The sequence below is a fragment of the Artibeus jamaicensis genome, unplaced genomic scaffold (genome assembly GCF_021234435.1).
Source record: "Artibeus jamaicensis isolate MK-2021 breed Jamaican fruit bat unplaced genomic scaffold, CSHL_Jam_final contig_787, whole genome shotgun sequence".
NCBI lineage: Eukaryota > Metazoa > Chordata > Mammalia > Chiroptera > Phyllostomidae > Artibeus > Artibeus jamaicensis.
In genome coordinates this window covers 6,206,065-6,220,982 of record NW_026521972.1, presented here as the reverse complement: position 1 = coordinate 6,220,982, position 14,918 = coordinate 6,206,065, and the positions used below count along the sequence as shown (strand labels likewise).

The window sequence follows — 14,918 nt, the reverse complement described above, 5'->3', positions numbered from 1 at the left end:
CTGGGTTTGGGGGTAGGCAGTACAGGACAGATGGGGGAATGTGCATCACTTTGCAGTGATGGAAATGTTTTAAACTTGTGGTGGCGGTAAGAGCACCACTGTTCGAATATACTAATAAACTCTGAATTGTATACTCTCCTTAAGTAGATAAATTCTATGACATGCAAATCATATTTCAATAAAGTTCTTAGAAAAACCAATTACATAAATAATTAAAATATGAATTACTTTGTTCCTGAGATTATACTAGGTCAGCTGGAGTCATTTCCGGGAACCAGCTTCTAGAGCTCAACACTTTGGTGGAAACTCCTTCCACCACCAGCGCTTACGTTCTTTTCTCATATTGAGCCTGTATTCAGATCCTTTATTCACACGGAGACATATATGCTTGAAAACAGCTCAGAGGGCCGTCCTCCCCATCTCTACCTGTTCTAGAGGGACCATGCTCCTGTTCTTTCTGATTTTAAACAGATGCACGGCCTTTCAGGGCATGGAGAGTTCATGGAGTAACAGTACTAAATGGGCAATATCTACCACCTAACAAACCAAAAGCGTAAATATTTTATACTAACTCGTTAGTCCCCATGAGAGAGGTAAAAATTGGGAAAAAAAATAAAGCAATATTAGACAAGAATGCATCTGGAATTTGTCTATAAAAAATAAAAATAAAAAAAAGGATGTTGTCCTCAGTTCAAGGCTACGGTTAAAGGGGACAAAAAGTCCCAAGAACAAATATCAAGGGACCTCCTCGGCTGAATATGTCATATGAGTTCATTTCCATCAAAAATACTGTATGTCACTGTCCCAGAAGACACACATCACTATCTTAAAGAAAATACAGCTCCAGGCAGCAAATGGCAAAATCTGGCGAATAAAGTCACACACAAAGGTTAGACAGCTTAGACTTATTTTTGTTGGGAGAGACAGGGCTGTACACTGACATGAGTGATTCTGTCACAGTGACGAAGGCAGGAAGGAGACAGCAAGGCCGCTCTACATGGTAGAATGAAGGTGTGCCAATCACCGTCCGAATTCCCACTGCTCTCTCCAGTGTTCCCTCTCTTCATCATTCCAGCCCTGCCTCTCCTAATAAACCCCGACTCAAACCTGAAGCAAGAGGGACAGCTACTTCAGTCCAGAGACTCACAGGGGTAGGACTCTCATAGGACATGTGCTATTATATCCAGGGCGGCTGTGCTGGGCCGGCAAGAATACATGTAGCGGAACAGTAAGAAAGGGGTCGGAGAGAAGGCACAAATGTGGAAGGAGGCTCACCCTCCTCTTGAACCCACCCAACAAAAGTCTTTAATAATCCAGAGGGAAGAAGTACTGCAACTGTTAGAAACATACCCAAAATATATAATGTCAGTAACATAAATGGCCACAGAACTTTTTTTTTCTGCATCTTTGAGACAGAAGATTGAAACAGAGGCAGACCGCAAATATTTGCCAAGCATCAACAACGCATCAGATGCAGGGCTAAACACTGAACAAATGATGGTGGAGACAAATGACAGCTTTAGCCCGGAATTCTAGTCTAATTCTTGGGGACACCTTCTATTAACACACCCAAGTCATCCCTGCTTTAATCCCCACCTGCCAACGCACACCAACACACACATAGGCAGGGACAATTTTATGACAAGCCTATGAGGCAATTTTATTTCCAGTATACGGATAAAAGTGCCTCATCATTCCTTAATACTGTGTGAATCCTGCAGCGATGTGGCAATGGTTCATCCTGAAAGACTTTTTGAGAAGTGACAGGCTCAGCAAGTGTGAAGGGCAAACTGAGCCTATAATTCAGTGCTTAAATCTAGGGGGTTATGAGCAATGCAAACGAGGAAAATGACTTTAGAAAGGTGATCATTCAGCAGTGAAGAGCAGAAGGGACACTTGAATCTGTACCCAAAGAGGAGAATGAATGGAGACAATTTAAGGGGAACAAAAGAAACAAAAAGGAAAAAGAAGACACACACACACACACACACACACACACACACACATACACACACAGGCTTAAAGGTAAGCAGCAAAAGGTAAAGCTTGTTGAATTATTACACATTCTCCAAATCCCAAAATAAGTACAGCAACATGCGGCAGGGTTGGTCCCCAGCACTGAATGTAAATAACCTTTCAGAGACTTGTTTTTTACTGGTAAGAAAAAAAAAGACACTTGACAGAAGAGTGGGTCACAAGGAAAGTGAACAGAACAAGGTTAAGTTCACAGGAAAATGGCAAATGGAAAGAAACGACAGGGTCCTGGCCAGGTAGCTGAGTTGGCTGATACACCAACGTTGTGGGTTGGATCCCTGGTCAGGGAACATACAAGAATCAACCAATCAGTGCATGAATAAGTGGAACAACAAATTTCTCTCTCTCTCTCTCTCAAATCAATAAAAATTTAAAAATTAGAAAAAAATGGTTAAGTTATGAATAGTACTTTTCCTTCATTAAATATGAGAGAACATTGTCTATGCAAGATCATTAAGAACTCTAGGAACATCATGCTCAACTTACCTCAGAAATTAAATTAAATGAGAATTCTTAGTATCTCAGCACCAATATTCTGCTCCCATTTTTATCCTAGAGGGTCCTGAGAAGCAACAAAAATTGCCGTACAGCATGGTCTGAAATACCCTCATCAGGCAAAAAGAGCTTCACCTTTGCTGACACTGAACACCTCTTGAATTTCCCCCACTGTCTTACCAATCAATATCTGTCCAAGTTTAAAGGTACTTTCATGAGAAAGTAAGTTTTTTTTAAAAAAAGCCATGTAGGATGAAAGTTCTGATTCAGGACTGTGAAACTGGTCTCACGTTTTATGATTCTGTGCAGCTGATTTAGCTATAATATAATAAATAGTACATGCATAATCTCAATGGCTACGTATACCCGCTGAGATCTACGGCTGGGCTCCTGGCCAGACCCCTGAGAGTATACTCCAAGGACGTTAAAAATCCGCTAGAGAGTCTGTGGAAATCTGCAGAATCAGATTCTGTGAAGTGGCAGCTCTTTCTGCAGCACATTGCTCTCTAGTCCAAGGGAAGAAATCGCACTTGGAGAAAAGCTTAACCGATGGCCAGTACCAGCAAATCGTGTGTATAAGCCTGACCCCAATATCCTGACCTCACCAGTGAAGGAAATGAAGGCAAGCCTACTGAAAAGACAAACTGAATAAATAAATTAATTAATTAATAACCAACTAATCAGCAAGGTTAGAGACATGAGCCCAGTGCCAAGGAGCATAGGCGGTCTGAGAAAACTGTCAGCCCACAGACAACAGCATGGCGGTCACCAGAGGGAAAGGGGGACAAATGGTGACAGAGACTTGGGATGGCGAACACACAGTACGATGTACAGGTGGCATAAAGCCACACACTTGAAACCTATATAATTTTATTAACTTTCACCCGATAGATTCAATAAAAATCAAAAGGAAAAAGAAAAACTGTCAACCAGTTCTGCCTTAGGTAGCAAACTTTAAAAACACTTGCAAAACACAAGCTCTTGAGGCCTGACTGGAAAAGCATCATCGATTTTCCATCTCCAAAAACTTATCTGATGTCCTTTACTTGGGATCATAAAAATGCAACAAAAGGGCAACTACTGCTAAGTGCTAGAAATCTCCTGGTGCAAAATTAATTTTTAAAAAGGAGAAGAAAAATGTTGATTTACCCTTGCTGATAAGTATGATTCTGAAAATTTTCTTCAATATAAACAACTAATAGATTATAAAGCAAGGAAGGGGAGTGGGGGGTGGGGGCAAGAGATTAAATCCTTTATTCTCTCTCCAGTTATAACTGCTGATATTTCTGAATTTTGTTACAGAATTTTTTAAATTTTATTTTCAAAATGAAGTTATGTATAATAGTCTGGAGAAAACAGACTTATATCTTAAAAGCACCTCAAATGATGATATTAGAAGTAAAAAACACCTAGAAGTCTAAACTCAGTTTTTATATAAGAAGTGTCTATATTTATATATTTCTATTTTTAACTTTGATTTTATTTTTAATTACAGTTTACATTCAGTATCACTTTGTATTAGCTTCAGGTATGCAGCAGAATGGTTAGGCAATCATATATTTTACAAAGTGGTCCTCCCCATATTTCAAGTACCCACCTGGAACCACACAGAGTTATTACAATGTTATTGACTCTACTCCCTATACTGTAATTTACATCCCTGTGACTATCCTGTAACTACCAATTTATACTTCTTAACCCCTTCACCTTTTTCACCCAGGCCCCACCTGCCCTCATTCACAACCATAAGTATTTCTATTTTTTAACATGAAGCACACTGAACTCTATTTAATTATGTGTAAAATAACTGTTATTATCAAAGGGGGCTAGAAATTCAATATTTTAAAAGACTAAAATTATTCGTGCATTTATTCATTTAGAACTCCGCCTTGTTCCAAAAAGGATTTCAGATTGTTTATATGGACAATTACAAGACAAAATAAAACTTTTACGTAGATGAGAAAATTGGAGTAGAAGGAAAATTCATTACTTTAATAAATATTTATTAAACATCTACTCAGTACCAACGACTGTACTACATGACGGGGACGTGCCAGGAATGAAAAGAGCAGATCACTATTCTCATAGTCTACATTCCAGTGGTGGCACACTGGAAGAAAGACAAGAAACATATCAACCATTGAAAAGAATGTCAGCCATGGCTGGTGTAGTTCAGTGGATTGAGTGCAGGCCAGCGAACCAGATGATCACAGTTCGATTCCCAGTCAGAGAACATGCCGGGGTTGCAGGCCAATGCCCAGCAGGGGACACATGAGAGGCAACCATACATTGATATTTCTCTCCTTCTCTCCTTCCCTTCCCCTCTAAAGATAAATAAATAAAATCTAAAAGAAAAAAAAAAAAGAAAAGAATGTCAAATGCTAACAAGTGTTACAAGGCAACAGAGGAATGTGAAGCTATACACAGGGGGTGAGGAGTGACTACTTTATTTTTTTTATTTTTATTTTTTATTTTTTTTTTTTGGGGGGGGGGGAAAGTCGTTGTTTCTCGGGGGGTCCACCAGGTCTGGGATCTGATCTTTGAAAAATGGACAGAGGGAAGCTCTCTGAGATCAATTTTCTTTTATCCTGAATATTTATTTTAATCTAAGTCCAACATGCATATGAAGATGTGCACAGTTCTGACTTCCAAGACTGATAAATCTCACCAATCAAGAGATATCTCCACCTGGCTGGTGTAGCTCAGTGGATTGAGCACAGGCCTGCAAACCACAGTGTCGCCCGCTTGATTCCCAGTTGGGGTACATGCCTGGGTTGCAGGCCAGGTCCCCCGTATGGGGTGTGCTAGAAGCAACCACACATTGATGTTTCATTTCCTCTTTCTCCCTACCTTCCCCATGCCTCTAAAATAAATACATAAAATCTTTTAAAGAAAGAGATATCTCCAATGACTTTTGAGTAGAAATGGGAATGATGACAAGGAGCACGCTGATAGGCCAGTTATGAAGCTGCTATGAAAATTCACGCTGTGAGTTTCACTTTGCAGAAGGGCACAATTTGCCTCCAAACTTCTGGCATCCAACTCAAAAAAGGAAAACACAGGTACAGCACAAATGTCTCCTCTTGGTTCTGATGAGACATCATGTGTGATATTCTCCAAGACTTGGATTAATGCTGTAACTGGTTCCTCTTACAATGTCCTTCAAAATATCCACTGGAAAAACCCTGGTGGATGATTGAAGAGGTCAAGGAAGTGATTGAGAAGACTGATACCAATTCAGATATCAAACTCTTGTGACTAACTTAAGATCCAAAGAGATTTAAGAAAAGAAAAGTCCCTTAAATCTTAATACACTGAGCTCCTCAGCCCTAGGTACAAACTGGAATCCACTGGGGAGATTTTTTAAAATGCCCCTATCAGAAGACTATACTTTCAGGGATCATTTCAATAGTTTGTTAAAATACCCCATCCAGGATCTCAGGAGGTGAGGCTAGGACACTGTGGAGGAATAGAAGCTAAGTCTCCATAATTCGTTTCTTTAAAGTGAATTTCTGGCAAACTAAACTCCAACAAATACTCAGGGTGCAGATACTCTCTTCTGTCATTTAGATAAGGATTCAGATATTTCCTGTGCTTAAAAGATTATCTATGATAGAAGTACAAATTATACCCATTTTTAGAAAAGAACAGAAACGCTAAAATGGCATCAATCCACCGCTGGAAGAAGTTAGCCAGGAGGGAGACCTCTTGGTTCGATTCCCAATCAGGACACGTACCTGGGTTGCAGGCCAGGTCCCCAGTAGGGGGCACGCAAGAGGCAACCACACACTGATGTTTCTCTCCCACTCTTTCTCCCTCCCTTCCATGTGTCTCTAAAAAATGAAATATTAAAAAAAAAAGAGAAAAATCTTTGACCCCAGTGTTACTGAATAACATCTAAAGAAATGCTGGTGGTCTTCTACCATGAGGCCAGTTTAGTGCGGTGGATAGCTACAGGGCACACAGGCAGGGCAGTGGAGCCGAAGTGCCTGGGTTCGAGTGGCCCCTCAGCTCCCTACCAGCTTTGTGATTTTGCAGCTTACAAGTATCACCTGTCACATGATTCTTGTGAAGATGCAATGAGTTTACATACATCAAGTCCCCCCCAAAAATCTGGTGCATAAAAAGTAACCACATAAATTATTGTAGATTACGTATTTTAGTACATACTAGAACATTTAGGATAATGCTATTAAGAGTATTTTTCCTTTTCCTGATTTCTCTCTCCTGCCTCCTTCTCACTATTCTCTTCAAGCTTTCCTCCTCTTCTTCGGCTCTCCCCACTCCTTATATTAGCATCTTTTCCCCCTTTAGGGCTTATCAATGACACTGAATGATAAATGTGGCCCTATGTGAGCCCTGCGGAAGCTACTGATCAGGACAAACCTCACAGATTCCTGCTCTCCGTGTGTCTCAGCAAGACAGCAGCCCCCTCCATGGGTTTTAAGGAAGGGATAGAGCCGTTAAAAATGATAAAGCACTTGGTATTCTTTGAAACTAAGAAAGCAAATAAAACTAAAAAATTGTATCAACCCATAAACTCTTAGAGTAATTCATAATTTTCAAGCGTAGGTATAAAGAACCTCTGAAAGACAGGTTCTTTCTGTACACAGTAAAAGATTAGGCAGAACTTCAAAGATGCTCAAAAGAAATATTTGCAAATTGGGAACTCAGAGAGTAAAGAGAAGATTTGAGGGAAACTCCTACAATGTCCAATTTCATTTTCTTTGAACTATTTAATTGGTATGAGAAGGTTGGTAGAATAAAAGCACATTAAGAAATGCCTCCTTCCTCTTTATAGCAGCAGAACCAAGATCTGACTGGTGGCAAAACTTTATCAATATTGAGCTACTCAGGTCTAACAAATGCACATTAAGAAAAAACAAGGTCTGTGCTATCCTTGCAAAATACTTCTAAAACTGTAATTCCTAGGAGCCCTTTTCCGCCAGGGAAGCAGCACTGCAGACAATTTACCACCAAGCTGACTCAGTGCTCCCAAGTGAAACAGCACAATTGTAAGTACAGCTCATCCATGCTTAGGCATATGTATAAATATCATCAGAGAAGTGGAGCACTCCTACTGCTTGCCATCTTGCTGCCATCTTGCACTTCCCCCATTCATTAGTGATTATCCAAACTATGACAAAGCGCAGGTCTACGTTCTTGGCACCTGAATGACTACTCGAGAAGCTCCAACACTTTCCAGGGAAAGAGAGAAATAAGTAGCCCATCTATTCACTGACAACAAAGACATCTGACCCAAAAAAAGAAAAAAGAAATCTGCTATTTGTAGAGAAATGTAATCACCGGGTGAAGAACAAACTATTGAACATTTATGAGGTGACAATACAACAAAATAAATCACCAAATAACCTCTCTGCAATGCTACAGAAATCTGTCACGCATGGCTAGCAAAAAAGGAGTAACCATTAAGGTGTTTATTCTTAGAAATAGCAATTTCATGATTAGCAGCATCAAACCACACTGAGGCTCAGTAGGTGATATCTTGCCCATGTGGGTGTCGAGTTAAAAATATGTTGTATCCTTTTATCTGCAAACATACATTCTTTCAGCACAAAGAATTTCAAGTCAGAAAAAAACACACTGAAATTTTTGAATATTGTAGTTGAGTGCTACTTTGCAGGACTGAAATTACTTCAGACTAGGCAGACGACCTGGAGGATAGCAAGGTTACCCACAATCAAACACGAAGTCACTGACTATTATTTCCAGGACTTTATGGCACAATTCACTATTAGTAAGGGCTGATCATCCCACTTGGGATAAATATAAAGTATGAATTCAAGTAACTGCTCATGTAGTAAAACAATCTTTTGCAAAATGGACTCATAGCAACTGAATTATTATTTCACACTAAATTGCCAGGATTTCCACAGAACTAAAAAAAATACATGTTCTGTTCTATTTAGTGATAAAAATGAAACAAGAACACACAAAGAGTAAAATTAAAATGTGTTATATCATCACAGTTCTTGTGAGCTTTCTGAAACACTGAGTAAGACATGGCTGGTTTTCTTACTCTGGGTCATGGCTTAATCTTACCAGGGGAGAAGTAACATCTGAATTAGTCTAGATGACCTTTAAGGTCTCCCCCATCTCTCCTGATGTTAGACTCCACTTAGTTACGTAAATTTGAATAATGTGTAGCTTACTCCTGGGAATGTGTTCAACTCAGGTAATGAAGGCACCGTTTTTTGCATTAAAGTGATGCCATAAAACTGCTAAATAGTATTCAAGTAGCCCAAGGGAATTTGTCATTTAAGAAAAAACGATATAGTGTTTACAGTATGCCCAGCATTGTTCTAAGTGCCTTATAAATATTAATTCATTTATACAATATTTTCAGTCCACTTAGAAAATAAGCTCTTATGAGGCTTAATGAGTAGGTGAATTGGCATTTACCTATGAATCAAAGGAAACGACCCCATTCGCTTACTCTTTAAAATGAAAACTATTCATTTCTAACAACTAAGATTATCCCACGAAAACAGAAATCTGGTAAATTAACTCTCCTTATGAAATCCTTAGATTGCCTTCAGGACAAATGCCAATTTCCCCAGCGAATCATGAAGGTGCTGCAACTTCTCTCCGCTTTCCTGTTTTGTCTCATGTCTCCCTTCCATCCTAACTATTTGAGGTTAACAAACACGTGTCCTGACTCCCCCATGCCTATGACTTGCTGCCCCTTGGCTTTGATACTCCAGTCCTCTCCCTTTAATCTGGTCAAGTCCTACTCACTCTCAAAACACAGCTCCCACAGCACCTCCTCCAGAGAGTCCATCCTGACCGCTCACCTGGGTTGAATAATAGGTCTTCACTACTTCCACAGCTTTGTGTGATCACCTCCAGAAAATCACACAGACGGGCAGAATGTAACTGCTTCTTTACCCATCCATCTTCCTACTTGTCTGTAAACCCCTTAAAGGCCAAAACTAAGTCTTTACTCTTTAAATCCCTACGGCTGTGCACTAAACTTGGTACCCAAAAGGACCTCAAGTATATATATGCCTTTAGCCCTGACTATTGTGGCTCAGTGGGTTGGGTGTTGTCCTCTAAATCAAAAGGTCACGGGATCAAGTCCCAGTCAGGGCACATGCCCTGGTTGGGGGTATATGAGAGCCAACTGATCAATAGAAGTTGTTTCTCTTGCACATAAATGTTTCTTTCCCTCTCTTTTCCCCACCCTTCTCCTCTCCCTAAAAATAAATAAATAAAATCTTTTTAAAAAATGCCTTTAAATAAACAAACCAACAAATAAATATATGGTTTGTCAGGTGACAGAAAATCATCCTAATTTTATTTCTGAAGTAGAAAGAAATTAGCTAAAAATGTCTATGGGTAGCTAAGATGCCATAAATTATATCTATTCAATTACCAAAGAAATAACAAGGGCCATAGATAGGGGTGGGCAAAAATAGGTTTACAGTTGTAATACAAATAATACAATAATTACATAATAAAACAAGAATAAACTCTGTTTCGCAGACTCACAACTGTAAACCTGCTTTTGCCTGCCCCTGTACAATCAATATGTTTCCAGGTTGAATTACAGCTCCTGAGGGAACGAGAAATGCCAGAATGCAGGAAAACTCCTTAGTTTACTAACTGTAGGACAAGGTGGTATATGGCGAGTAGGTCTTTACGGCTCAGCCAGATCCAGTCCTCGTATTAACGATTTCTAACCACAGTCCAAGGAGCACCGTAAGCTGCAAAGGCTCCCCAGGAGATGCGGACATCCAATCGGATGTACTACTGTGTGAACTCTGTGCCAGGCACTGAGATGACTTCCCGCAATAATTACTTCGATGACAAGACAGTATCTTCACTTTCATTTCTGACTTGAATGAATATTCAGCTCATACTGTTTAACCTAAATCCTATCAATTCATTCACACCTCCCCAAAAGTCAGAGTGGTTCTTCTCAATTCTGAGGTTTATTGCTGCAGAAAACAGAAGCTGCAGGAGCCCAAGGTGTCTTCTACTCCAAGTGGAGACGCCTAAAAACCCAAGAACTGCAGAAGCAGAGCTCCATAAATAAGGAAGAAAGAGGGAGGACTGGTCTGTTTGCCAAAAGTGGTGGTCTTTCCCAAACAAGAGAATGGCAGAGATCCCTGCAGACATTACCAGTACAAGGCAGAGAGACTGGGCATTTCCAGACTCAATCCTGCAGTTTTCTTTTTTTACGTCTCGACTTCCTTCTGTCTTGTTTCCTCTCCAAGAAAGTCTCTGTGATTTGTCTGAAAGCACTGGCTACATCAGCAAAAATTCACACTATGGGAAACTCTGAAGGATGAAAGACCCCATGTCTTCAGTGACTAAATTGCAAGCAAAAACAAAGAGGTGGGAAACTTTACATTTAAAAGACTTAAAAAACAAACAAACTGGGGAGGACTGCAGGGGTGGGATGGGAGTAAAAGGCAGAAAACTGTACTGGAACAACAACTAAAAATTTTTTAAAATCCCACTAATTAGTCAGAAGACATTATTTGGTTCCTGAATCAAATAAACTTAAATATATGTATTACATTTACATATATTTATGTATTTAACATATGTATATACTTAATATATATTTATATATTAGATATAATGTGGTTACATTTTTAAAAGAATCCGTATCTCTTAGAGATGCATAGTGAAATTTTTGTAAATAAAATAATATGATTTGCTTTAAAATAATATAGAAACAGGAAGTAACTAGGTAGGCTATAGGTACAACAAGATTGGTAATTGAGTTGATTAATTGGTAATTAATATGAGTTGTTAATTGTTGAAGCTTGAGCTTCACTACAACATTCTACTTTTGCATGTGTTTGAAATTTATTCCTCTATAGAATTAATTCTAATATTTTTGGATAATAAGACAGTACCCCCTGCTTTTTTCAGTTTTACGATGGAGACAAGTTAAAATAAAAAAAGGAAAGTAGGTATGTACCAAACATTAATTCAAATAATGGCATCTGTCATTAAAGGCTTGGCATATTAGATTTTTACTACAATAATCTAACTTTGGTGACTATTACTATAGCTCTTGAAATTAATTCCTCACTTACATTAAAATTTTAATGTTGGGCTACAAATACAAATTTAAATAGTATTTCTCTATTTTTATTTTACCCATACAGATAAATGATAAGTTTGCTTTAATTAAGTTTACAAATTTTCAGCTACATGAACGAGCTGTATCTTAATATGCACTTACAAGTAGGTGAACTGTATGCCAGACTGATGTATGTAAATTCAAAAAAAAGTTTATAGAGGCCCAAATATTTACTGAAATTAACCAGTAAATTCAAAATAATTTTCAGGCATATTTGTGGATGTGTGATGTTGATCTAAGTACTGGTAATTAATAAAACTTAAATTTTTAAAAACATAATTTACAAATGCCCAATAAATAACATGGCCCTAATTACACTAAGCCGCTACCAATGAAGAAAGCGGGGAGGTGGACTTCTCTGGTGCCCACATACTGAGTGAGATGATACCCTTGCAGTTCAGCTTATTTTTATAGTTCGGGTTTAGGTAGAGATGTCTCGGTGGGTTTTTCCAATTTTTTAACAGTACCGAGTGTGGTTTAAATCACTTATAAAGTCTTTGAGCATTACAACAACCACAACCATAATGACTCAAAATTCTATCCAGATATTACCCTTCTGGCCCATGCATGGACCTGCTTTTGCTAGAAAGAAGTGAGAGGGTCTCCGCCCTTTTGCTCAGCTGACGCACTGCTAGAGGCATCCTGCACAAACTCCTCTCGAGCAAAGTCCTTGGTCTGTGGTGGTTTGGGGGTTTTGTCCCCCTTTCCGTTCTTTTTGCACAGGGAGCGCTCTGCAGGACTAGCATTAGGATTGCGCTCATTTCACCTAAGACACTGCATCTCCAGGGCAACCGAAAGCAACCGCGGAGTCGGCCGGTGAGCCCGGCAGCACGGAGGACCACCCTCTGCCACCGCGCCTCTCACCTGAGCGCTGCCGGGGTCGCCCCGCACCCGTGTGTTCAGCACGTCGTGCCCAGTTTCATCTTCGCCGCCAGAGCGGTAGATGAGCCGGAGTGGCACGATGCTCTGGCGCTCCAGGAAGCGGTTTTCGTTCCTCCTCCCCGGCTCCGTCAACGAGGCGTCTCCTCCAGGCAGGACGGGAAGGAGGGAACGGAGAGAGGAGCGGAAAATAATGACCCTGACTCACACTAGTCAGTCCTGCGGTGCGACCCCTCCCCTCTGAAAATTCCACCGCCCCCTCCCTCCTGGACCCCATCTGGGAAGGACACAGACACCAGTCGGAAAGCCTTGGACCAGCTCCTCTGAGAGCATCCAGGATCGGGGCCCAGAAGCTGAGCACCCCTTTCCCAGCCTCCGCGTGTCTCCTCTTCAAAAGAAAAACAGACATTTGACCGAAGGCTTCTACTGCATCCGCGCGCCCCCACACGTATTTGTGCTCCACTTCTCACCACCCTTCTAAATAAAAAAATCTCCACGCGCACTCCGAAATGGGGATGCGCCTTTGCAATGCGCTTGAAGGCTAAAGAGATTCCCAGCAAATGGTACGTCCCCAAGCCACAGACAGTGGCGAACTTACCTGCCCGGCCGCAGCGCGCCGGGGGGCAGGTCCCCAGTGCGCAGAGCAGCAACAAGGACACGGACGCAGCCGTTGCCTGCATAGTGCTACCGTCAGTCCGCTTCGCTGGAGACGCTCAGCTCCTCATGCCCGGCCAGCTGGTCTGGCTCCCTCGCCCAGCTTCCCCCGGTTCGCCTGGGCCACCCCCTCCCAGCCCCGGCCGGTGCTGCGGCGGCCGTGGCGCTGCAGCCTCCACCGCCGCGCTGCCTCAGTGCTGCATTGTGCTCCGCGGGCGCTTCCGCTGGCGGGGGGGAGAGAGCCAGTGCTGCATTGGGCGGTTGGATGTAGCTAAGTGGTTTCTAGCGCCTCCCACCTCATCCTTGGGAAAGGCTCCAGTGGGTGAGGAGCGCTCTGCTGGGAGCGAGCACCCGGTGCACTCGCGCCCAGTGCGCGCGCACCAGAGTCGCCGGGAAATGTAGTTCTCTCTCGCATCCTGTTCTTCTCTACCAAGGGGCTGACTGTTGTAACCGTGAGGTCGTCCACAGCCTGAAGACGGGAGGGAGAAAAAGGGAGGAAGAAAGAGAGGTCATCTCTGGCAGGCCTCTTGGCACCGAGGATACCCAAACATGCGTCTGCTGGAGCCGGTATTCATCCACCTGATCCACAAAGAACTGTATTAATGTTTCCTACAAATGTAATAGTTAATTATTATCAGGGAATTACACCGTCAAGAGTACATGACAAGTTAATCACTAAACAAGTATTGACTGAGAACTGACTATGTGCCTGGCAGTCAACTAGGCACAGAAGACACAACTGTGGATAACACTAGCATAAGAGGCACCTGCTCTCAGACATAGTTGAGTAAACACCGTTTTATTCCATGCAGTGTGACTGGAGTTCTGGTAAAGCTAGAGGAGGGTTATTAACTCAGCCAGGAGGAGGCAGGGAGAGCCTGCTGAAGGTGGTCTACACAGGCACCTGAAGGATGTGGTGGATTTAACTCAGCTCTCCAGGGTGTTTTGTCCTTTCTCTAGTATCTGTCTGTTTCAAACCTGTATTTGAAATCCACACTTGGGAAACTCTACTTTCTCAGCTGCTTATGTCATTTTTCTTTTTAATTCCAAATATTAGAAACTCTTGAGGATAAGACAATAACAAAATAACTGTCAACAGAATTAGCCCTTGTGTAGTAAGACTGCATAATTTCTCAGAGGTCACATATATAGTCATGTTAACCTTAGGTCAACAACTGGATAAGTATTATTATTCCCATATCAGAGAAGAGGAAGTTAAGGCTTAGAGCCCTGTGCCTTTCAAATACTGTAACCACTAGCCACATATAGCAATTTAAATTAATTAAAATTTAAAATTCAGTTCCTAAGTCACATTAGCCACATTTCAAGTGCTAAATAAGATACCCGTGGTGAATAGTTACTGTTCTGTACAGCAAAAATATTGAACATTTCTATCATTGCAGAAAGTTCTGTGAGACATTAGATTTAAGAATGTAAATGACTCCCCAAGATCACATGGCTAGTAATGAAGTAGCCCGGATCTCCTGCTTTCAGATCTGGGTCTTTGCCCATATTTCCCTGGTTGGACCTGTGCTTGTGTAACCTCAGTCCTGGTTCTTGTCCTGTGAGACATACAGAACAGTCTTCCACATAATGCCCTTTGGAGATGTTTTCTCCTTTACTAGAGGAATTTTCTTTCTTTTTTTTTTTAAGTCCTGTCTCATGTGCCATGGTTTCAGGTTCCCTCACCAACATGATGATTTGAAAATAAAGTCCAGTATGTCAATGTCCCTAC

At 41.2% G+C, this 14,918-nt stretch overlaps 1 protein-coding gene across 8 annotated transcripts in view; it reads right to left on the bottom strand.

The window, feature by feature from the left end:
* ADAM22 (ADAM metallopeptidase domain 22) overlaps positions 1–13,735 on the bottom strand; it is a 226,012-nt gene extending 212,277 nt beyond the window's left edge. For 5 of the 8 annotated variants that reach the window (XM_053672803.1, XM_053672805.1, XM_053672797.1 and 2 more), the window contains exons 1-2: positions 13,128–13,735; positions 12,515–12,675 (exon numbers count right to left, since the gene is read on the bottom strand). In XM_053672803.1, coding sequence (XP_053528778.1) covers positions 12,515–12,675; positions 13,128–13,209 — 243 coding nt within the window. In that variant the 5' untranslated portion in view covers positions 13,210–13,735. The remainder of the gene's footprint in view (positions 1–12,514; positions 12,676–13,127) is intronic. The other 3 variants (XM_053672804.1, XM_053672798.1, XM_053672800.1) reach the window with 1 other exon arrangement.
* Between the last annotated feature and the right edge of the window lie 1,183 nt (positions 13,736–14,918).